Here is a 24,919-nt window from a genome sequence, read left to right on the forward strand (position 1 = left end):
CCCGCGGATTGGCCGGCGCTGCCGGCGGCGCGATGGCGTCACGCGGCGCGCGGGGCCGGGCGCGGGGAGCGGCGGCGGAGGCGGAAGGTGGGAACGGCGATCCCGTCGCGAGCGGGGGGCGTGGGGGCGGCGGCGGCGACACCGGGGCCGGGGTGCAGGGTAACGGATGCTTTGCTCCTCCGCGCTGGAAAGAGGCACGGAGCAGCCTCGGCTTGGCTTCTTGCCCGTGTTGCATTGCTTAAAGTTGTGTTTGCGGTGGTGGGTTTTAGCTTTATTTTTAATACGCCCCAGTTACGCAGTCGTGAGGTGGGTAGGTGGGCACCGCACCCAGGTGCGGGAGGGGGCTTGGAGCTGCCTGGACCAGCAGTGAAACTGTGCGAAATGGCTCCTTTTGCATTATATTTGAGAGTCCCTGAGCMTGAAAAGTTCATGGTGACTCGAGAGCTAAGGGCAGCGCAGCCAGCAGGTTCAGGGAGAGGATTCTGCCCCCCTCCTCTGCTCTGGTGAGACCCCCTCCTCGGGTGCTGAAGCCAGCTCTGGGTCCCCAACCTCAGAAAGACATGGACCTGTTGGGACASTCTAGAGAAGGGTCACGAGGTTGACTGAGAGGTCTGGAGCACTTCCGCTAGGAAAATAGCCTGAGGAAKTTTGGGCAAGAGAAGGTTGTGTGCAGACCTCACAGCAACCTTCCWGTRTCTGAAGGGTCCTACAGGGTAGTSRGAGAGGGGCACTTCATCARGAAGTGTAGTGGTAGGACAAGGAGTAATGGGCACAAATTAAAAGGGGAAAAAATTTAGATTAGATCTTTAAAAAGAAATTCTTGTCTGTGAGGGTGATGAGACGCTGAAACAGATTTCTCAGGAAGATTGTGGATGCCCCAGCTTTGGAAGTGTTCAAGCCCAGGCTGGCTAAGGTCTTGAGCAACATGAACCAGTGAGAGGTGTCCCTGCCCGGTGCAAAGGTGTTGGGGTTGGGTGATCTTTAAGGTCTGTTCCAGCCCCTTTTGATGATTCTAACATTTGCTCTGAACAGAAGCTCCTGGCAACAGAGAAATAGTGCTTATTTTGATCTCCTGTGTTTGCAGGTGCATGTTTTAAATTTTAGTGATTGCTGCACCTGCTGTTACTGCACCACATGTTTATTGCAGACTGTGGTTAGAGAGAGGAGTAAATGTGAGTATTGTGATTCTGTGAATAAAGGTAGTAAAGGAACTGTCACAAGACAGAGTTTGGAGGCAGGAGAGGTATCTTCAGAGGACTGATTGTCAATGTCCAATGAGTGTTTCACAGTGTGGTGTACTCTGTTGAAGTGAATGGATAAACAGTGCTGAAATGACAGAAGTAAAAAAGCGGCTGCAGTGATTGTGACAGTGCTGGGGTAGAGCTGATGTTTTTCACAAATTCCCAAACACATGCAAGAGAGAAGCTAAAGATCAAAACTTCTGGGGMAATGAGAAAAGAGGGAAGACATGTTAAAGGAAGGAAGCAAAAAAGTTCCCTTGTTTAAAGATGTTGGACACTGGTGATAAAAGTAATATAAGCACTTTTGTTGGTCTGGAGAGATTGCCTTAAATTCAAGGAGGATATCAGGCTTCCATATTTGAGCATCAGGTTTACACATGTAACATTTTATCGAGTTAATTGTGATTGTGGTGAMAGACCAAATTTGACATTTAATAAGGTCATCTATGTTTCCAACAAGATTTTGGTTAGTATGTGAGAGATACTGATAGGTTTTTACACCCATTAAAACATATTAATTCAATATTTCAGTTAGTATAAATGCATCAATGCAGACAYTAAAATTTCATTTACAAGATACAAGTTTCATGTTACTTCTGCAATGTATTTAAAAAGTATKTTATGTAGTTTTTATGTAATAGTTCTTTAAGCCTTGTTAGTCAAAATAAGAGTTGCCAGCTCAATAAATTACAAACTCTAAAAGCAGTTGGTTACTGAATTAAAGCCAGTGTCATACTGAGTAATGTCTTGGTGGAGATAGGACCGTATCTGGTATTTAAGGTTGGGTGACTGAGAAGAAGGAAAGGAAACTTAGAAGCAGAGAAGTTAATTGGAAATATTTAGTCACTAAAATCAACAGTAACATAATTGATAAAAAGCTGCTTAAACTTTTCTTATAATTGAAATTCAGCCCATTAAATCGAGACATTTATAGAGTTCTTTAATTGAAGTGGATTATATGGAGTGAAATGACACAAACAGGGTTTATTGTGACCTTTACTATCATGACCTTTGCTGTAAAAAGGCAGAAAAAAACTGCTACAGGTTTTCTGCTGTAATTCTCCAGTCAATCATTACTTTTTTTCCTCCTCTCCAAAGGCAGAATGTCAGTGGCTGCTTACTGTGTATTTTGCTACAGAAAAATAGGAACCTCTGGTCCAGCCCCAAAAACACCCTGGAATGATATCAGTAAGTACAGTTCATTATGTATYGATCTGAAGTATTAATAAAAAGAGTGATAGGACACCATGCATAATTAACTGATACTAAAATTTTAAGCCCCTGAATACTTTGCGGCAGCTTGTATCTGTCTCTGCTCTTTGCTTCTGACCTTGCTTTGCATAGTGACCTGTAATATGACACCAGCAGATTGTCTGGGAACAAATACAAACACTAGATGAGGGTCTTTTCCTAACTAAATGTGTTCTCATTAAACTATCTTCAATTCCACMTGTAGCTGATTTTTTGGYYACCTCTAGAGCCATGAAATAATTACCTCCATTAACAGTGAATAAAACTTCTTTCTATTATTTCTTCTTCCTTGTTTACTGGTGTCAGCTCAGCAGTCTCTCTTGCTTAGTCTCTACTTTCTTTGGTGCCTTTGGCATATAATTCTGAAATTCTGAAATTTATTTCTGAGCATTAACAATAGGATATTTYGATTTCTGCTCTACTGGAGGCATTGCATTTTTTTCCTTTTCAAACTTCTCTGCCAGTTATTTCTTCAACATGTAGCTGCTGCCTCTTGTCTGCATGCAAAATTCTTAYGGCCTCACAAAGATGGAAGCTGGTAGCAGTTGTTGTGGGGCAAATCTCCCAATTCATGCTGAGGAAAAGAAATTATTYCTGATAGGTGAGATGTGTTCCATTGGGTTTGCTGCTGCTGGTAATGATAAGAGTTTCTCTGTATACAGATCATTATATCCAGATAATCAGATCAGCTTTGTATATGCAAAGTAGCTGAAATCTGAAAGGAATCATTAGGCTTAAAAGGCAAATTGTTGCAAGTAGCATGTKTTTATTATATGTTTGCTTTATAACTTAAATTAAATGGAATTATTTTTTAAAATATATTTTCTTATGGAGACTCTGCAAGACTTCTCAAAGAACACATAGTCCTGTATGTAATAATATACACTGAAGAAATATCTCCAAACTGTAAGAAAAGGTTAACTCCTTAAAATTGTTTTGAGTTCCAAATCAATGCTAGTGTTATAGGCAGAGAAAGTTTACTGTTGATKCTTGTAGCTGAGCAATTAATGCAACTGAGAGGTAGCAATATTCAAAGTAAATAGCACTGGCAGGATACCTGTTTCATCATCTTGCGTAGGAGAGCAGGAAATCCAAATCAAGTAATGTTTTCTCCATTCATAAATTTTGGTTAATAATTTCCTGAAAGCCAAAGAGCAATGGAATTTTTCTAAAAATCTTATTCTTAATGGCTGGTATTCTTACTGTTTGATAATCAAATGGTAACTATGTTTATATTGARGTGATGTACACAACTTTGTTTGACACTTGGTTTTAATTTTTTCAAGGAAAAATTGCAAAGGTAACTGGATCGCTTATACTAGGGTAAGTTGTAACTGATGAGCATATACATAACTTATGTATATAGTTAAAATTTTAATATGCGTGCTTTTTAAAAAATGTGATAATATTAGGGGACATTAGATATGGTAAACTATAATCTTGAAATACAATTTCCAATAGTTATAACTTATTTCAAGTATTTTATAGTGTTTTCTCAACTAAATCAAAATAATCGACTATTATGTATTTTATAAAATCTGGATAATTCATTCCAAAGTGATCACTAACTTTTTTTTCRTTATATTGTTTTAGTTAATATTCATATGCAGTTTTCTTTTCTTTGAAGWGGTTTTGTATTCATTACATATGAAGTCCTGTCCTTAAATAAGTTACTGCAAATCGATACTCAAGCTCTRCATCAAGAGAAGCATAAATCCTATGTTTATGCACGTTCAGCTTCTCTAAGTCCRAGTGAATATCAAGGTAAGATGCAAAATTGTTTGAGTTTTAAAAACAGAATTCCAAGAGAATGGAATGTTTCTGGAAGTCACCTTTATGTAATAAGGAAAGTTATATTTCCTGAGATCTGTTACCAGGGAATGTCACCAAATCTATTTTAAGCTGCTTACTGTTTTTTTAAGATAGTTCTTTCTATACGTAGCTCTCTGTATATGAGATAATTCTCTTTATRTAATRYCTTCATGTATATGTGTGTGTGYATTTTTTTTCCATGTAYTTATGAGAAGTGATGTAAGCRAATTGCCTTTCAAACTTCTAGTAATATAAAAATACTCTTGTAGGGATCACATACAAAGCCAGAAAAGAAATCCATAAAGCAGTGAGGAAAATTCTGGAAACAGAAGCTAGAATCTTCCGGAGACCTTTTAATGGTAGGTAYTGAAAGCAGGACTTTATCTATGATTATTATTTTTTAACAGTAAGAAGTAGACTATATAGGAAGGAATTTTTTTTTACAGAGTTAGCATGYCCTTTTTTTCTTGAAACAGTGATAATATAGCTTATAATTTCCATATTAATATGGATTATCAGTCAGTTGTCCATTTTCTATGTATTAAAACAATTTCTTTTCTTTAAGTAAATKAAAGTGATGGATAAGAGGTGATTTGAGGGTTGTTTTTTTCTTGTTCCARAAGAGGTTTAAAACTTAAGGTACCAGGTTAATATTTGATTCCAGTTTTGTGTACARAAGGTGTTTGTGGGATGAAATACTCAAATCTCATTTTAGAAAAGTATGTTATGCTTTCATCAAAATTGGCAATCCTAYCTGAAAGCAGCACAGTTTTTTCAAAGCTTTTTCGAACTTTGGAAGCAAGAGTTTCCATTTGTATAAGAAACTGTGCTCCTGAGGCATACTGTGTATTTTCATTTAACTATCTGTTAAATGAATATAGCRATGTGCATCTCCACTGTTGTCCTATGAAATTATTTCTTGACAGTCAGAGCCTCAAGAATTGCTAATAATTTGCAGCTCCTGCTGGAAGCTGGTTAATTCTAGTTGATAAGTGCCAGCCAGGGGTTTTATATCACATAGATGTGAAATAATCAACTTGGTGCCGCTAAAATGAGATAAACTCAGCATTTTGGGACCAGCATTTTACTGATGTCATTCTATCATCATGTTTGTTGTACAAATTCAATGTTAAAACATGACACTCTAAATTACTATGAACAAGTAATGTTCAAATATTAAAAGAAAAATATTCCCTTATTCAACAAATAGAAATATGACTGGTTCAAATGTTCATTAATAATAACTTGGATTTAATTTGTTTCCTGGTCAAAGAACAATTCAGTACCTTTGATGGAGATGATCAAGAGTGTGCCTTATGGCTTCTGTTAAAGAGAAGTCAGTCAGAAGACAAAGCAGTCMGACTGCAGGCTGTACAAGACCTGGCAAGCAACAGTCATTGGCATGGTAATGTATTCTGATTTAGCCTACTTTGTCCCAGAAATTCCACAATGTCTCAGCTGTTCGAAGTCCACTGACAACATGAAAAAAAGCTAGTATCTGCAAGAAGCATAAATATGCTCTGAAAGTTGGTCTAAAATGTGGGTGAGTTATTTACATTTCAAGTAGGTGCTCTTCCCTAATGACCTGACACAATGTGTGTTCACAGTGTGGGCCTCTGTTTCCCCACCAGAGAACTGTAACTGTGTGTAACCAGCAATCCCCACCAGCAATTGTAACCATTGCTGTGGTTGTGGGAGTGCAGTTCACGCTTGTTAGTTCCTTGAGTTTTCTTTTGGGACTGCTAACAGAGTCACAAGTTTTGGCAGTGATTTTTTATAAGACTCTGTTAGGACTGAGTTTAAAGCCATGGTCAAGTTAATAAAAATCAGTTAGGAGCTGATAGGTAGTAATGACAAACCAGAGGCAGGGGGCTTGTATGTGCAAGAATTATTTGTAAGCCATTTTTTGTCCTAGTTATTATTTAATAGTAATAAGTTCTCCCTCTTGCTTCAGCAGCAGATGTGCTTGAAAAGCCCAAATAAAGGGGAGGGCTGTGTATGTGTATTTGTGTGTCCTCGTCCTCCTCCTCCATCACTAGGCTACAGCTACATAAACTAGGTGACATTCTGTTATTCTGGACTCTCATTTTGGTAATTCAGTCAATTGTGGGTTTTTTACTCCWCCAATGTAATTCCACACCATGGGATTTATCTTGTTTCAAATGGCTTCTTTAAACTTCTAATTCATTTCCACAGGGAATTTACATTCGCAAACTGTTTGAAAACATTAGAAACCTAGGATGTCCCAAAACTGAAACTTTGTCCATTGTGAAAGAATATTGTTAGCAAGTGATCTCAGAGCACAAGRTGTCCAATATCAGGAATTTAGTTGCTTTTTGTTATCTCCCTTTCTGTGTAGTGCTCATTGTTGTAGTATTTGGATGTTTCATAAACCCTTATTACTCTTGCCAACTACCTCATGAGAGAAACAGGCTTTTTTATGACCTGATACTTCAAGTCAAAGAAAGTTTGAGACTTAAAGTGTGAAAAAACTTTTCATAACTAGGACCAAAGTGTTCAGCTTGTCCAAAGCTGACAGTTCAGTCTGCAGGTATGAATGATCTCCACCAAAGAAAAAATACGGCCAATCTACAACTGTTAAAAGTATTTTTTATAGCTGGTCAGTTTTGGTCTAGAATTGTATGACAGTAACAGGAATAGAAGCAAACTTATATAGTAAAAAGCATTGATCTACCTCAGGGTTATATTTTCCTTCAGTTTGTCACTGAATTATCAAACTGGTCTGTAATGARCAGTTAGTGCCCAGTTTCAGCTCTAGGGCTGGTCTAACATCTGCAGTTTTTAACTTTGGGAATTGGTGGTTACAAATCAAAGGATCCCAAACTGCATTTAAAATTAAATTAAATATTTAAGGTTAGTTTTAACCCTAACATTAGATTTCCTGTACAACAGATTATCAGTATGGCACAGTTGCTCAAGCCTGTGATCAAAGGACCACTATAGGTTTGGCTCGATCCAAAGATGTCGACCTTCGCTTTTTCCTGCCTCCACCACCACTGCCAAAAATAAAGACTGTAAGTAAAGGAGAAGTAGTTATTAGATTATTCTTMGTTGCCTGTTGGTTTTTACTGCTTTTGTTGTTGTTAATTGTTTAGAGTTCTTCTGAAGTAACTAACTAGTAGTAAAAYACCAAAATGTAAAACTATAATATATGATATACCCCTGGGGTATATCTTCATTCACAAGTGGCATGATGGAAAGAGATAAGGTTGGAAGGATTGATAATTATTATTCTTGGACTATGTATCCACATGACATATTTACAAGCAGTGAAGTCTGAGCCAGTTACCAGTCTGACAGACACACTGCTTGTCTGCATCCAACAGGCAATGTGAAGAAATCACCTTGGATTGCCTTGTTGACACTGACAGAATCCTACACAGAGTGCTCCTGGAGGCCTTTGCTTCCTCGGTACTACTGTGATTCTCTGCTGTAGGCACCCTGTTCACTGCCAGCTTTTGCATGCCAACAAGTCCTTTTTGGATAAATTTGGCCTTGCTTTTTTTTAAAGTTAATTTTTAAGTGTGTGTGTATATATTATTTATGTGATGGTCTGAGCAGTCATATCATCTTCTTCAGTAAACAGAATTGGCATACAAAGTATAATATATGAGGTATTTTGTAATGSTAGGACTAGAAGTCCTGTTAGAAAATATCTGTACTTCTTAACAGAAATCGGAATATCGGCTTTGATTGGTAGTGATATTCTCAGTTTTTGCTTTCTTATCTTCATAACATTACATGATAATGGATCTGTACCTGCCAGTCCTTACATACTAGGTAACACTAGTGTATGGTTGTGTATTGGTCTATTCAGCCTGGAGAAAAGGAGACTGATGAGAGACYTCACTGCAGTCTACAGCTTCCTCTTGAGGGGAAGCTGAGAGGTAGACACTGATCTCTTCACTCTGACRACCAGCGACAGGACCCAAGGGAATGGCCTGAAGCTCTCTTAGGAGAGGTTTAGGTTGGATCAGGAAAAGTTTTCACCCAGAGGGTGGCTAAGCCCTGGAACAGACTCCCCAGAGAAATGATCACAGCCCCAGGCCTGAAAGAGTTCAAGCAACTTTTGGACAACGCTCTCAGGCACATGGTGTGATTCTAGGGATGATCCTATGCAGGATCTATGAGTTAGACTTTTATTATCCTTGTGGGTCACTTACAATTCTGAGTATTTTATGATTCCATGAAAATTTCTGTGCAGTTWAGGGTGAACTTAAAAGTTTCCTGTGCAAAGAGGAACTGGTTTTTCTTCAGCTCTTTGGAACCATTAGAATAAGGCCACTAAAGTATGGGGTGTAAAGCTTGCTTTTCATCACTYATTTTGTGGTTTCAGAATTACCAGTTTCCAAAGTCTTTACAGATGTAACTATTTAACTGAAATTGTGACTATTAAATKGAAGTTGTAGAGGACTTAAGTTTGTATATTATGATTTTATGGTCTCATTAGTATGRCTGATTCCATTACTTCAAAAAAAGTAACAAAAAACCTTTTGCTTTGGACAAAAAAGAAACCCAAAATATTTGTGCTTACATCTCACAGGATTATCCCATAGAAGATGAACTTCGCTTGTTGTTGGTATCTTTACCTCAGACTGGTATTGATCCATGCGTCCAGTATTTCACATCTCTTGCATTACGTGAAAGTAGCCAGACTCTTGCTGCACAAAGGGTGAGTTGTCATCTGCAGAACAGAGTTATTTAAATTTTTTGTTCCTGTAGAGCTCAAAGATACAAACCTTTTTCCATATTTTTGATCACTGTAAGAGGAAGAGAAATACAGGCTCTTTGTGGTTGTGGAACATCAGCAAAATCTCTTGCAAATACAGTCTATCTGCTTGAAAGCTTGTTTATATTTCCCAGCTATTCTAGTTGAAAGGTCTAGTGAAAAATTGTATTTAACAAGCCTTCCCATTAAGCAGGTATTTCAACACTTTGACCAAAACATTCCTTCCCCTCGTAGTGCTCATAAAATGATTTTTCACATTTCATCTTACTGTTDTTTGAATGTTCTTTTACCAATGAAATTATTAAATCTCTGTTAAGAGTTACTAGCAAAATGGTAGGTTTTAGCACGCCTTAAATAGTAAACTGTTATATCATATGGAAATGCCTCCCTGACACAGGTGCTTGTTAGCAAACCAGAATTGGAGTAGTCTATGGTCTGTTTGGACTTGGATCTAGGAATTCTTCAACTCTGTCTATGCAACAACTTCCTAAGGGGTTTTAGGAACATTATTTAAAGTGCCATTATTGCTTAAAAATAATTTTAATGCCAGTTTCATCCACTCTCGTGAATTTTATTTTTTAATTTTAAAGTTGTGACTTCTTTAATCAGTGATCGTGTTTTTTTATAAGATGCAATAACAAAAATGAATGTCATTTTAATAACAATGCTTGTCACTCTTCATTTTGAGTTTTCAGAGTGCAATAACTCTTTGCTTTCTATGACAGAGTTATGTTTGCTATTTTACACCATCACTCCTTTATTGTTTTCACAGCCAGAGCTCGTGCTACAAAGGGAGCTTTGGTAAGACACCACACTTGGAAGTATTTTGATTTTTATTGAGGTTATGTTGGTCTTTCTGCTGCGTGATTGAGAGACTGGTCTTCAGAGGCTGTGCCACGTACTGAAGACCTTTTTTCCTCCTAATTTTTGCAAGTCTAGAGTTAATCTGATTCTTGCTTTTTTGTGCTTAAGCAAATGATCTTAAAAGATGACATTCATTAACAAAATGAAAATCCTACTTTTTCCCCCTCTATTGTATGCTTTGAAGTTAATAGACTAAGGAGACTACAGATTGAAAATCTAGTTCATATTCCCAGTTAAAAATAGTAAATACTTCTGTGATACACTGTTGTGTAATTTGTACATTTTGAAAAGTGAATGCATGCTGTGCACTCTTTAAAGCAATTTCTATRGATCATTACACACTTAACATTCTAGTTTAGAAACCCTTCTTTTATGTAGCTTTAAAATGTGTTACAATTTTTACTGTTTTTCATTTCAGGGAGGCTTATGGTGTTTTGGAGGAAATGGACTTCCATAYTGTGAGACATTGAGTAAAATCCCTTCAGAGACAGTGGAGCTCTTCTGCTTGCAGGCTTTAGTACAGCATTCTAAGGTAATTTGTCCTTTAAAATGTAACTGAAAAGCTACATTTATGTACATTCTTTTCTAATGCACTCTCAAGTATCAGGAAGGAGTTGCCATTTCCTCATCTGCTGCCCCTCGCTCCTTCTGTAAGAATGTTCAAACAACTGAGACCTGTGTGAAATGAATGCAGTGTAAAAGACTATTTTTTTTCTCATGGTGATGTGTATGTAAGTTTTGTTGTTGTTTCTAATTAGCCCTTACAAGTTCCTCTGTACTATACCTATATGTAGCTTTCAAGATATAAAAAGGGCAGCTCTGAGACACTAGTGCCAGATTTTCACAAAGCAAAGTAGCCTCATGAATTCACTCTAATCAGAAACCAGAACAGAATGCAAAACTTACCCATACAGAAAGGTATTTTTTGGGGCAGAATATTGCACAGYAAGCAGCTAATACAATGGCCTTCCCAGGACCGTTCTGTTTTTGCAGACACAGATGAAGGGTGTGGAAGATATTTTGTAACAGTGGTTCTTCTTGTTTTCTGTTGCTACATTCTTCTGTGTACACTTAATTGTTTARAAGCCTAGAACACTGAGAAACAGTGTTGAAAACACAAAATTATTGTTGATTGTGGGGATGGATAAAGTGTAGTGTCCCAGTATTCTTTTCACATGTTCCATTACATAGAAATTCTAACTTAGTCTAAAATTTGTTATATTCYATATTTTCAATTTAAACAAGTTGTGACTGTACTCATTCCAATTGCCTGTTGAAAAAGAGAAGGAATTACAATCATTGCATTTTAGGAGGTGGAGAAGTGKCTCTGTTTGACATAGTGCTTTAGCAAATGCAGACAATTGACCTATTCAGGCTCTTGAACTTGAGTTGAAATTTAATTATGGCAAGCGGAGACCATTTCATTTCCCTCATATGTTGGGTAGAGACATGGAACTCAGATTTTCAAGTTGTCAATTCGTAGAAATAATGTCTTTCCATATTAAAGTATTTATTTTCTCTTCAAATATGGCATAGTAAATTCTAGATTAATAATAATTCCTATGCARCAAGGGCTCTGTGTTATACCTGCTTCTTAAAACGCCCTAATTTGTGAATTAACAGCATCTAAAGAACTTTTTGCAGAACATCTATTTATTTATTGTCATTGTATKTATTGTATAATGCCAGATATGTTCTCACTGTGATAAAATTGAAGCTAAAGGAGGCCTTCAGCTGCTACAGCGGATATACCAGCAACGTAAACATTCAGCCAAGATACAGAGGAACATAATCCGCATTATTGGGAATATGGCTTTGGATGAACATCTTCACTCATCCATAGTACATGCAGGTAAAAGGAAAGAAGTCTCAATGACACATTTCTACTGTAAAAGTTTCAGAGAATTTGGTGCCTATGTACAGTGCAAAAGACCGTGGTAGTGATGTGGTTTTTATAGTTGTGGGAGTGGGGCCGGTTGTTGTTTGGGTTTTTTAGTACCCAAAAAATACTGATTGTTTAGATGGTGGTGATTAAAAACTCTTTTACTGTCTAGCCAGTGTATGTCAGTGAGAGGGGCTCAGAGTCTGATGGATGGTGAAAATTGGACTGTCTTCATGGTCAGTTCACATTACTGGCAAAACCCGTTTTGTTTCCTGCTCTTACAGGTCATCTACCTTGTAGATTTTTTTTTTAATTGACTGTGTTTCAGTCTTGTACAGGAACAAATAAACTTGCAGTCCTCACTTTTTGAAAAAAAGTGAAACAAAATGTCGTACCCTCTCTTGTTTCGTGTTAGACTAGTAAYTTCTACTAAGCTTTTCTCTCATGCCCCTTTTTTAATACCCTCTAAATAGCACAGTGAAGTTCTGTGCCAAATAAATTATTCCCAGTATTTTAATAGAAAAGAAATAAATAGAAAGTATCAAGATGCTGTTCTAGAAGTCCAAACTGGTGTCTACCTGTTAAATGCAGTGTGCATTTTTAATCTCTTTTACACAAAGGAGAAGTAGCAAAGGCACAGGAAAGGACAGCGAGGGTAATTAAAAGTTTGCAATGACTGTGATATAAAGAACCAATAAGAGACTTAGCATGGAAAAAACAACTGAAAGACTTATGACTAAGATTTATAAAATTCTCTCCACTTGCATAGAGAAGGCAAAGAGGGAMTGGTCCTCTGCTATTTGTTGTAATGCAAGACCAAAGGTTCTTATACATTAAATTTTAAAGACACAGAACAAATAAATAGTGTTYTTGCATATACTGCATGACCAAAATAAAACTTGCCCCAAAACCTTTTGGTAGTTGAAGACTCAAAAAGTTTCAAGGAGTGATTAGAAAAATTCATGGAAAGAAAAATCCATGAAGTTCCATGCATGGAAACCAAGTTGCCTGCAGAAAACCTGAGGGTATAGACTAGAATCAGCACTGTATAATTGTCCTTTTATTGCTCTATTCTTATATTGTTCTGCAGCTTCCACACAGCTGGCTTCTGAAGAAAGGTAGCTGGACTATAAAGGCCTTTATTCTGAGCTCTGGCACCATTCTTAAATGCTTACAATTGTTGAAACCATATGTGTAGAAGAAGAGATTGAAACGRGATTCAGCAGCTCCCTGGGACAGAGCTCTCAATACAAAAGGAATTTTAGACAGTGAATCAAACTCCAAAGATGAGCAGTCAGATACTGCTAGTTCAGAGTTGATAAAGCATCTCTTATTGCTTGATGATGCATAAGAAGAAAGAACCTCTAAGGCTCTTTTTCTTGCAAAATTGCTGGCACAGAAAGAAGAATAAAAACAGTGATACACTGTGTAGTAAATGTGGCGGGGTATCTGGGGACAGAACACTTATTTTTGATTCTGAACACTTATTTTTGACACTTCATCTTGGCTCATTTAAGAGAAATGCAAAACCAGAGACTAAGCTAGTTTTAGTCAGATTATCTTGGCAGTCTTCCATTGTGTTTGGAGAACTGAAAGTAGACTTTAGATASTGTTCTTCTTAAGTACAACTTTCACAGTGGTCAGCATATATTCTGCTTAGACATTTAATTTAAATGCATTATTCTTAAAAAAAATTGCCACCCTCAATGGTACTAGTAATTTTGTTTGTTTGTTTAAAACAAAATTCCAATGTCAATGTGTGCATTTTCTCAGTGAACAGCGCTAATTCAAGATAGACTATACTAGTAGCAACATAATGTACATGGTTTTGAAGCAGTGCTCATGAAGTAAATTCCCAAGTTTTATTTATGAACTTGACTGTAATGTAGTTGTGATTTACAGGCCACTTTTGCTAGCAACAATAAGATTTATCAGGATTTTAAAGAAATGTGTGTACATACACACATAGAAGATGCTCCTTTGCATTTCTCAGTAGTCTATGAACATTCCCATCTAAGTTTGAGAAAATTTCACGCCTGAGGTAGAGCATCATAAGTTGTCTGTAAGTCATCTTCGACTTAAAATTTTATTGAGGTTGTATCCGTTTAATTGTTTTATGTTTATATGGTATAAATTATGTGCAATTTTTAGAGTAGTAGCCATATTTCAATTGCATAAAGAGTTTCTCTTACACTGGATTTTGAAATTAGAMATGGTTGTACTTTCACAGCAAGCATCAATTTTTTGCATGCCATTGCTCCTGTAGGTTGTTTTCTATGCCTTTCTTTTGCTTGAAGCTTCATTGCCTCCATCTTCCTGGCATTTGCCTGTAAAATGAGATGTGAGATCTATTCTTGCTACAACTGTTCTAACCTGCTGGGTACACTTCCTTTTTCTTCTGAGAAGTGATTCTCCTTCATATCAAAAGCTGAATAGTAATAAAACACATTGCCTTCTTGCCACTCTGAATTTTTGGATTTTGGAGATTCCACTTRCCTAGCCTTGGCTTTCCTGAGGTAAAGAGTAGGTTGAAGTAATTTATTTTGACATTACTATTCTCAAGTTTTAACATCTATTTTCAGAAGTATGCTTGGATGGGTGATTTTTCAGATTTCTGTTGTTTAAATGTTTCTGTTAGTTAACCTGCCACTTTATTTTCTCTATGTAGGTTGGGTTTCTGTACTTGCTGAAGTAATGAAATCCCCACATGTCATTCAGTCTTCTCATGCATCCAGAGCTTTGGCTAATCTAGACAGGGATGCAGTGAAAGAGAAATATCTAGATGGTGTTTATGTCCTACATCCACAATATCGTAGCAGGTAAAGTAGAAGGAGTCATTTGTACGTGCTATACATGGAATTACTTGTTATACTATTCTGTCAAAAAACTCTGGAAGAGTTGACATCAGAGTGCTGCTATACTGACATCACCTTGCCCCTCCTGTTCTTTGGTGGCTTGAGAGGACTGAATTTAGATTCTCAAGTAAGAGAGCAACAGCAGTGGTTGGAGGAGTCAGTAAACATGAACAGAATATTACCRTAATGCATGGAAAAATCTGAACACAGAACATGAAATTAATTACTGCTCTGAGTGGGTTGCAACTGTTGAACCTTTGCACTTTGTCTTRGGATGCAGTGCCTTGTAATTATTGCACTGGCAACAGCATATGTTGGCCTAAAATGGCCTAAGATGCAGTAAATTTTCATCCTTAATAATAGTGGTTGTGGATCTGGGACTGAAGCAGTCTCCAGCATGGGGTATSACTTAGTAGCAGCTATTCCCTGGGTGACTGGTGTTACTCCCATTGCACTTAAGATCTAATTTGATGATTAAGCTGRAGCCACCAAGCTCCATTAACTGTAGCTGCAGAGAATGATGTTTTTCATTGTGGAAAACTATAATTTGTGAGGAGCGTACTGTCCATGTGTAATTTTATATCTTTCTTCTGTGTAGATCCCTGGATTTTGTTTTGATCCGAGTATACTCTTTGAAATATCATTAAATGTTATCCATAAGATATCACATGTAGTGTTCAAAAAAAAGTATTTTGGCATTCCTTAGGTTAAAAGTTCCAATTTGCTAGAAGAATATGTACCATGTATCTAATAAAATTTCATTTTTCTTGATCAGCCAGCCCATCAGAGCAGACATCCTTTTCATTCACGGTCTTTTGGGAGCAGCATTTAAAACCTGGCGACAGCAAGACATTGACCACCAGCATTTGGATAAAAAGACCTCAGAAGGGGAAGAGGGCTATAGTCAGTGCTGGCCAAAGGTAAAAAGACAGTAATATTTTCACATGTGTCTCCTGTTTTCTCATTGATGAGAGCTGTTCAGAACATCTAGAAGGATACCATCTGGCAGATGTCTTTTTTGAATTAAATTATTTTTAATTTGTTATAAAAGTAGCAGTCTTGAAGTTCCTGATAAATTTTTATTAGTGAGTTGTTTGTTGTTCTTGCAAGGAAAAATCCCTGSTAAGTTTTATGTTCTTGACATCATTCACATGCAATTGAAAGAGGAGGCAATGGCTTTTTTCGTTATGCTCTCTCTTTTTTTTAATGGAACGTTATTGCTGAGTAGGAGATTTATAGAATAACATTTTACGTTAAGTTCCCTTTCTTACATAGGTGTTTGAGTACCTCACTTTGTGCAGATTGCTATTTTAATATTGTTGGTGAATAAGTAATTACTGCTCCAAGCAACTGGTATAGCCATTAAAGTATCTCTGTGAAACTTGAACCGATCAGTCCTGTTGGGAACTCCGTAACTCTTGTTTCACCCAGGAGAGGGAGCCAGGAATGCACGAGTTAGAGATTAATCTTAATCCTTTGCATGCTTTGTGGCTGGGGAACATAATAAAAGAATAATAATCCAGGTGTAAAATTTATTTGGGGATTAACTGAAAAGCAAAAGCTTTATTTGATATTGTCCCCATAGTAACGTCTTTTCTCTGTTGCTTTTAAGAGTTTTAAGTACCTCAATTATAAGATCCTTTGGTTTTGCTTTTCTTTAATTTAGACATGGCTGGCTTCAGACTGTCCTTCCCTTAGAATCATATCTGTGGAATATGACACCCATTTGAGTGACTGGAAAGCAAAATGTCCTGTTGAGGCTCACAGGTAACAAATGTAACATCTGCAGTTTGGAGGAGGGGCAGGATGCAAACCTGTGAAGCTGATCCTTGGGATCTCCTGGTGTGAAAGAGTGAATTAAACTTTCCCTGTGTCTTTGAAAAATCAAATTTGTAACAATATTAAGTGTAGTCATGTTCTGCTTAGGTTTTCAGCATCATGGATACCTACATGTGGCAACTGCATGAATTCYTACAGTCTGTTCTGTTTCATGTTAAGGGAAACACTTAATGTTGGAATGTGCTATTAGTTAAGGTACATATAGCATCAACTTTGTATCTTATGGGGAAGGAGTATTTCTTAAAGGGACACAAYAATGCTTCATAAACACAGCAAAAAAATCACTGTATTGTGGCTTTATGCTCCTGATAAAATGAAGCATATATTTTCATAGAATTATTTAGGTTGGAATAGACCCTTCCGATSATCAAGTACAACCATTAACCTAGCACTGCCAAARCCACCACAAAACCATGTCCCTTAGTGCCACATCCAYATGCCTTTTAAATACCTCTCAGCCACTTCCTGGGCAGCCTGTTTCAGGGCTTCACAACCCTTTTGATGAAGACGTTTTTCCTAATATCCAATCTAAACCTTTTCTGGCACAACTTGAAGCTGTTACCGCTCGGGCYGTCACTGGTTCCCTGGGAGAAGAGGCCAACCCTACCTGGCTACAACCTCCTTTCAGACAGTTGTAGAGAGTGATAAGGTCTTTTCTGGACCTCCTTTTCTCCAGGCTAATCAATCCCACTTCCTTCAGCCTCTCCTCACAGGGCCTGTGCTCCAGACCCTTCACTGGCTCCATCRCCCTTSTCTGGACCTGCTSTAGCACCTYRATGTCTTTRTTGTAGTGAAGGGTCCAAAACTGAACACGARACTGGAGGTGCTGCCTCACCAATCAGTCCCTACTCCTGCTGGCCACCCTGTTTCTGATACAAATGCTTTTATTCAAAAATGTTACTTTGGTGATAAAATGCAACTGTATCTGATTCAATCAGCGAGTATTTGCCCTTTCCAGAGGAATGGTGTTTTTACTGACCTTGAGCAGCGTAGGTCAGAGGAAGATGGCACAGCCAAGCATGTTCCTCTTGAAAAAATAAAAACACTTTGAGCCTGTAGAGGATTTTTTTATTTAATAGAATTCAGYAATTTAGTTCAGTGATCTTTAAACCAGAATTCCTCAAACATTTATGCTGATACTTAAGCATGTAACTAGTACTGTAATTTCAGCTTATTGACTGCAGTGGAGGCGTGTGCATGGTTGCTTACAGGTTAAGAATCTGACAGTTAATAATGCTTTGTGCAGAGAAGAAAAAGATTTGTCATGTGTATAATAGATGGGGAACTTGGTGCTTGTTCATTCCCTCCTCCCTCTGGCTATCTGAAAGATGAATGCAATTATTGCATTAAAGAAAACATATTAACAGGGAAAAAATGAGGAAGATATGACTGTTAATGTGCCTATTTGTAATTAGGCAGAAAAATGACAGTAAGAACCATGTAGGTGGTTACTTTTGCAAATTCAAACACTGGAATCGRCTTTAAGGTGCAYGGGAGGTTTAGATTGGATATTAGGRAAAAAATMCTTCASTGAAAGCATTGTCAAGCMCGGGAAAAGGCTGCCCAGGGAAGTAGTTGAGTCCCCATCCCTAAAGGTAATATAAAGACAGGTAGATAAAGCCCTTAAGGACACGGGTTTGTAGTGGACTTGGCAGTCCACCTTGGGCTAACAGTTGGACTCAATGATCTTACAGGTATTTTTAACATAAATGATTCTATGATTCTAAGTAAACTCTTCCTGTGTCTGTCTGGAGTAAGTAYGTTAAAAGAAATAAACATGTATTTCCTTTTTTTTTCCTAAGCTAATGTCTTTTTCATTACCAAATAGAAAATTACATTACCTGCTATTTATGGTYACGCAAGCATAATATTTGATTCTTTTGTAATTTGATATGGTTCATAATAAAGAAAAGGTATTGAGATATTTTTAACTATCAGGAACAAAGATTGGCAGTAGAAACATAACCTGAGGTTTGCTCTTAAATGTATGGTCTTATTCACTGTTTCAAAAGTGATTTTTTTATGTCTCTCTGCTAGCCTAGAGCCTATTGTTCAGCTGAAAATCACATTTGATTATCCTTTTCATATGTGTTATAAAGCAATTTCTGGTGAGAATGCTGAGACCAGTAGAGATGAAGTGAATTATTTTGCACAGTTGTTGACCACATATCCCGATGTTTTCATTACCCAAGGGCCTTCTGTGTTTGATTCTTGTTACACTGCAAGGAGTAATGTAAAGTGCCAAATGTTGCACTTTCAAGCTTGGGTTGGAAATTGGCATTGGTTTTGTTTTGGTTGTGCCACAGATTCATTTTCAACCTCTAATGTGTAGCTTGTCCTTTCCAGAGCTCAGTCTTCTAATTTATAAAATGGCGATTATTGTGCTTTCATACTATTTCAGTGCCAAGCATTTGGTGTTTGTGTGGCAAGTGTAACTGACATCAGCTGTGATTTTTTTTTAATGTGTTGGTTGATCATGCACTTAGTTTTTTAATTTCTGTACATTGCTCYGTATTTTTGAGCATTGTGTAGCAAAACACATGAGGTTTGTTTATGTTGCAGGAGATAAAGTTCATTATGTGTTGATGTTGCTGTCATAGAATAAAAATTGTTTTACTRCAATGCGTAAATGAAACTATCTAAAACTCCATAAAACAACTTGTCAAGAAAGTGGAAATATTTGCTGAGCAAAATTAAAACTTTCTAGCAAGAGGAAGAAACCAAATTTAGCTCAATTCCTGTTGTCTTTGTGAAGCCATCCTCACAAAAGTTTCTGGCCTTTTTCAGTGTAGAAACAGTAATTAGTTAATATTTGTGTACTTAATTCACTTTCATAAATATGCAGCACTCAAGTTCATTGTGTTTTAATATTGYTTTTACCCTGTCGTGCTCCATTATGCCTGTGTTTGTTTTTTCTTTGCAGGAAGTCGATTGCTTTCAGGAGCAGTGAGCTGCTTGACAAGCTCAAAGCTGCTGGGATTGGAGRGAGACCTCTGGTGTGGGTATCCCATAGCATGGGTGGTAAGCATGTTGCCTGTTTGATCTAAAGCATTTATTTGCAATTAGAAGCCAGAATAAGCCATTAACCAAATTCAGATAGAAATGCAATTATTCAGAATAGTTTATTTAAGAAATTGGCAAAGACCTAAAAATGAAAAACATATTTTTTATTTTCTTAGTGCATTATATTTAATAGCACATACATTCTGAAAGGATTTTTATTGCTGTTTGTTCTTACTGTGTTTATTTAAAAACTCAGTGAGTTGAAATTCATGTAAATGGAAATCCAGAGGCAAAATTTTCTCCATGATCAGGCATATAGTAAATGTCATTAGCAACACATAAAGCAAACCAAAATTGGATTTGCATCATTCATTGGCATTTTATATTGATGCCTCCTCAGGCTTGGTTTAGGTTTTTTTCAAGTTAATCTTACATATTTGACAATCTAAGGACTAATCAACCAAGGCAAGAGTATAGTTAGTTGTTTCATGGTTAATATAGCATGATCAGTATTTCACAGTGATTTAAATYGCTGTATTAATTCAGCTTCTGTTGCCAGGTCTTCTAGTCAAAAAAATGCTGGTGGATGCTTCCAAGAATCCAGAAATGGATAAAATYGTAAACAACACCAGAGGAATCGTATTTTATAGTGTACCTCACCATGGTTCCCGGCTGGCTGAATATTCTATAAATGCCAGATATCTCCTCTTCCCGTCTGTGGAGGTTAAAGAACTCAGCAAGGGTATGTTCACTTTGCTACCATCTAACAACAGGGARCTCTGCTAATCTGTTCATGGTGCTTTGSGTTTTTTCATTGTGCTGTCAGAAAAAGCTGGGTAAAAACAACAAACCTCCTTTTTATGTTCTGGGTTGAGTGCTGAATTATTGCTAGTAATTCAAAGTAGTAGTTTCATTTGGTTGCAGTGTTGAGGGGAAAAGGGGGAATCAGAACAAGTTGTTGCATATGCTAGKTGGAATAAAGGGTTTGCAAACAAAATGCTACTCCTTTTACTGTCATAGTAATAAAAAAAAATATCTTTAGCCAGTCTTGCCAGAAAAATGCTATAATCTTATAATATTGCAAAAATTGTGTTGCTCTTTCTCAGATTCTCCTGCCCTTAAAGAGCTAAATGATGAATTCTTGTCTTTTGCCAAAGACAAGAAATTTTCAGTGCTGAGTTTTGCAGAAACCTTACCAACACACATAGGCAGCATGATAAAACTGCATGTTGTACCTGTGGAGTCAGCAGGTAAGTCAAATAGCCATTTAATTTATTTAATTTTGCATATATTGGAAGCATCAGTAATGAGAAAGAGTTATAAATATTATGGTAGAAAAACACATCTGTTATGGTGGAGGGGTTTTTATTTCAGCTTTTACTGAGCCTCCCTACTGAGATCAGAAGCAGCTACATTTTGATCTTAGAATAGCAGTTRTTTATTTTGATTTTTCTAAATGACAGTAATGCTTGTTGAAAAAAGCGAGATAGACCCTGGTCTAATGTTACACTATTGGAGTCCTTTCCTCTGGAATTATGACTGGTTGTGGTTTATCTTTGTATAGATAGGMTGAATAGTGTTTCAGGTGCTGCTGCAAATTCCAGCTATTTCCCCCTTTAAAAAATAAGAAAGAAAAATAGTAAACTGCTAGTAGAAGAAGAAAGTTGCAAAGCTGGTTTTCAGTGTTAAGAATCCTTTACCTTCCACATCTTGTGAACTCAGGGAATAGAGTTTGCCTCCTGAAGAGTTCCCTTCATCCTTTTGCTTTTTGTAGAAGGGAAAACCAGACTTCTTCTTTCCCTTGCTTTTTTATGTGTGTTCAACTTAGAGAACAGTAGCTGAAAATGGAATATTTGTATTCTCCAATTAGGCAATGTAAATATTTCATTTGCCTAGAAATGTGTGTAGTGATTTTCATCATATTTCAGGTACATTATAGTCCAAATATTAATRTCCACATCAAAGTATTTTTGTAAGGAATATGGGCTGTTAGTTGTGATTAGATTCAATATAGCATGCATTAAACTACATCCCTGATCATATCAATGCTTAAACCTCAGTCAGGACTGTGCTATCAGTCAGGTACTGGTAAATGAAGTTTTGTTTCAGCAAAGTTGTCTGTCTGAAGAAATGTACATTTGTGTATTTCAAACAAAGACAGTAGAACTCTGACCTAATGGTGAACTGTGCCASTGTGGGTTTTGTGCTAACACAGAGCTCCATCTGCCATAACTGTGTGTACTGATGCTTTTAACACATGAAAAAATAATGATGACCAAAAAGTTTTACTGAAGACAGAAGAAGGTGCTTGTGGGAGAGAAATTGCTAGTGCAAGATGTGCTTTTCAGTGTAGGTAACTTTGGTAGTTTTCTCTCTTTCTTCTTTTTTTTTTTTTTTCCTTTCCCAGACTTAGGAATTGGAGACCTTATTCCAGTGGATGTTAATCATCTAAATATTTGTAAGCCAAAGAAGAAGGATGCTTTCCTGTATCAACGTACACTGAAGTTCATTCAGGATGTTTTAGCCCAAGAACTTTGAGGTTTTGTCATCCTTTCCTGCTTRTGTCCTGTTTGCTGTAACACAGAAACTTCTCCTAACATTTGTTAGGGGATCTGCAGAATTACAAGGGTGCTATATYGGTAGTATCTGCTGCTTAATAATTTACTGTACATCTTGAATTTTAGACACCTCTCCAGTTTATTTCTCAAAGCACATTYAAAACAAATACAAACTTGGCAAAAAGAAAGTGTGTGCCCAGGATATCTTCTTTTAGCACAAAAAAGCCCCAAGCTTGCTTTGAAAGCAGCTAAATATACGTGTGGACAAAATCTTACAGTGAGGATTGCTGAGCTTGTTACCTTTTGTACCAAAGGGGAGGAGCAGTGTGTGGTTGCTGCAAAGTTTTGGTTTACTGTCCATTTTAGGTCTCCTGTCTGGAGCCTGAAAAAATAGTGTCCAAGTGAAYGAAGGTGGCATTTTGGTCTAGTGGCCCAGTTACTGGAGGTTTTGTCATTTGCCTTTTAATTTAATAGACCACCCAGATCTGTCAGCAGACACGGCATCTGTTTTCTGCATGAGAAAGRGGTAGTTGGCAACTTGCCTTGCTTAGAAAATTGTCATTGTTTTAATCTGTTTGTATTAATGGAAACAAAAGAAAAGAAATAGTCACCTTCTTGTACATTTCTCTCCCAATCTTAGCAACCTGTGAGATTGCTTTCCTTAGGACAGTGTGTATCTGGTCAGACAGGGCACATTGAAGATGTAGAGCAGAGGCTCAACTCTTCTGCTTTACTCTTGGGACACACTGAGAAGATGCTACATTCATACATGTTCATGTTACTTCTACGGAAACTTTCCTGTTGCTGATTTAAAGAAGAGCATTGATATGCTCAGGTGGAGCCAGACAAATGCAGGCTCTCACAAGAAAGCGAATGCTTGRAGTTTGGAGCTGAGGTAGAAAAAAGTAATGCAGGAAAAAAATCAGGAGATTGTAAAGTCCCACTGGAAATTGGGATACCTAAATATTTAGGTTTCTTGGGGCCCCAATATATCTTTTGGTGTAGATACAAACAGCAGCATTSTCTTATTTGAATTTATGTTCATGTTTAGGATACCTTAACAGTACTAATGAGAAATCAGTATTTTTAGACAGAAAAAAAAGACAGTGCACAGTCACTTTTTGAAGTCTTAGATAGTTGGCAGTGTGGTTAAAAGCAGCCTCATCTTATTGTGGTCCCTTTACTTGTTTTTTTGACACCTGCAACCTTCTCTGAAAACAAGCATAGGCTGTGTAAAGCTGTACTGCCTTTGCTGAGCGTTTGTTAAATAAGGTCTGTGTTGATGACYGTCTTGAGGTGTCTCCTAATGTCACTTCTGTGAGATGGATCCAATGTCACTGCCCTTGAAATGATGGCTATGAAAGCTGCCAAGGAGATGGGATGCACCTTGCAGGTCTGCATGGTCTTGGTGCCSGTGGGCACTGCAGTCCTGCCAGGTCCTGAGGCCAGCCCAGGAGGACATTGCAACTGAAAATACAATTCTGGAAGTTGAGGCTTGACCTGAGGGAGTTGTGAAGTAAAATTCACAAGAGCAGTACAGAGAATGTTTGGCACTGCACTGGCAAAAAGAGCATTTTCCCCCAAGATGTAGGTAACAATGCTGCATGGCAGTATTTTGTATAGAAAATGTAACAGARATGTCGTAATTTCTAAAGAGCTTTATCTTTTTTACACTGTGGTTTAGACTTCWGAGTGTAAATATATTAGTACACTTTGTATTCACAAAGTAGAGAGTATGTGGAATTCATGGTAAATAGACAAGACTTCTAATAACTGAATGCTTGTTTAGTGTGACAAATCTATTGGTTTTAATAGACTCCTTTGGCTCACTGATTCAGATCAGTGACATTAAAGATTAATCTTAGTAAATGCATCTGTGTTTTGTAACTGGAACTCTTAAGGCWGTGTTCTTTTTGTAACTATTTATATATGTGTAACTTCTAAAACTAATATTTGGTGGGGGGGGGTTGTTTGGTTTGGGGGGATTGGGTTTTAATTTTTGGAATATAGTAGTAAAATGTGATCTAAAAAATGTCTTGGGTATGTCACAAAGTGTATTAAAATATATTAATGATCTGCCACCTGAATACTCTGGACCTTTTTGTTAAAGACGTGCATTATTTTTCAGTGATTGTCTCGTGCTGGGAGAATGTAACATTACCCTTCATCTTGGGTAAGAGGCACAGTACTGGGAGGCAGCTCGTCAGCCGTGTTTTACCAGACTGAACAGTTTTTCAGTTGTGCTTTTGGATTTTGCAGCAGTGCCTCCTAAAGCATGTACAGACATTAGTTTGAGGGCTAGCAGGTCCACTTCCTGTCAGGAATTTGATGCTTTTGTACTTCCTGGTGTCACATTAATTGAGAGTAGTGTCTTTCTGTAAATTCTCAGGTCTCAAACTWTTCTTTTAATCCCATCCAGTGGCTCAGCTGCAGGTGTGGCAGACAGGTTCTRTGTGAGTTGTCTGAGGAGATGTTGTTTCATCTGCATTGTGGTATCCAAGAGTAAACTAGTGAGACAGGACAGGAGGGCTAAAAGAGGTTGGTCACTTGTTGTCCAGCACTCTTGTGTTGGTGTTTGTAGTAGCAATGGCCATGGAGTGTTTAATTGCTGTGATTACCGTGCTCTGAATCGGCTTTTGCTGTGATTTGCGCTTCCTGGTKCCAGGTGGAGCAGCTGGCTGGAAATGAGAAGTTTTCCATCTGGTGAAAATGGCAATTCTGGACAAAAAGGGAAAAGCAAAAATGTTGTTTTGTCAAAGTGAAAATTCTAACCAATGTTTTGGTTCTCTTTATTTGCTTCAGTGGTAACCCACCTAAAAAAATCTAAAGCAGGCAGTTGGTTTACCAAGAAGAACCACCCACCC

At 37.4% G+C, this 24,919-nt stretch overlaps 1 protein-coding gene across 2 annotated transcripts; it reads left to right on the plus strand.

Annotated features, from left to right (window-relative positions):
- Positions 1–31: 31 nt before the first annotated feature.
- SERAC1 (serine active site containing 1) lies at positions 32–24,576 on the plus strand. 2 transcript variants are annotated; one of them, XM_057364852.1, is made up of 17 exons: positions 32–87; positions 2,344–2,429; positions 3,779–3,815; positions 4,120–4,256; positions 4,574–4,663; positions 5,578–5,709; positions 7,218–7,339; positions 8,869–8,997; positions 10,337–10,450; positions 11,608–11,770; positions 14,469–14,619; positions 15,431–15,575; positions 16,322–16,422; positions 19,418–19,515; positions 20,057–20,239; positions 20,604–20,747; positions 21,905–24,576. In XM_057364852.1, the coding sequence occupies exons 2-17, from the start codon at positions 2,345–2,347 to the stop codon at positions 22,033–22,035; spliced, it is 1,962 nt and encodes a 653-aa protein (XP_057220835.1). In that variant the 5' UTR covers positions 32–87; position 2,344; the 3' UTR covers positions 22,036–24,576. The 2 variants fall into 2 exon arrangements, with proteins under 2 accessions (XP_057220835.1, XP_057220836.1); XM_057364853.1 differs by having other exon boundaries at positions 40–87; positions 2,340–2,429.
- The last annotated feature ends 343 nt before the right edge of the window (positions 24,577–24,919 follow it).

The sequence above is a fragment of the Malurus melanocephalus genome, unplaced genomic scaffold (genome assembly GCF_030028575.1).
Source record: "Malurus melanocephalus ecotype Western Australia unplaced genomic scaffold, MMel_1.1 scaffold_43, whole genome shotgun sequence".
In the NCBI taxonomy this organism is placed as follows: domain Eukaryota; kingdom Metazoa; phylum Chordata; class Aves; order Passeriformes; family Maluridae; genus Malurus; species Malurus melanocephalus.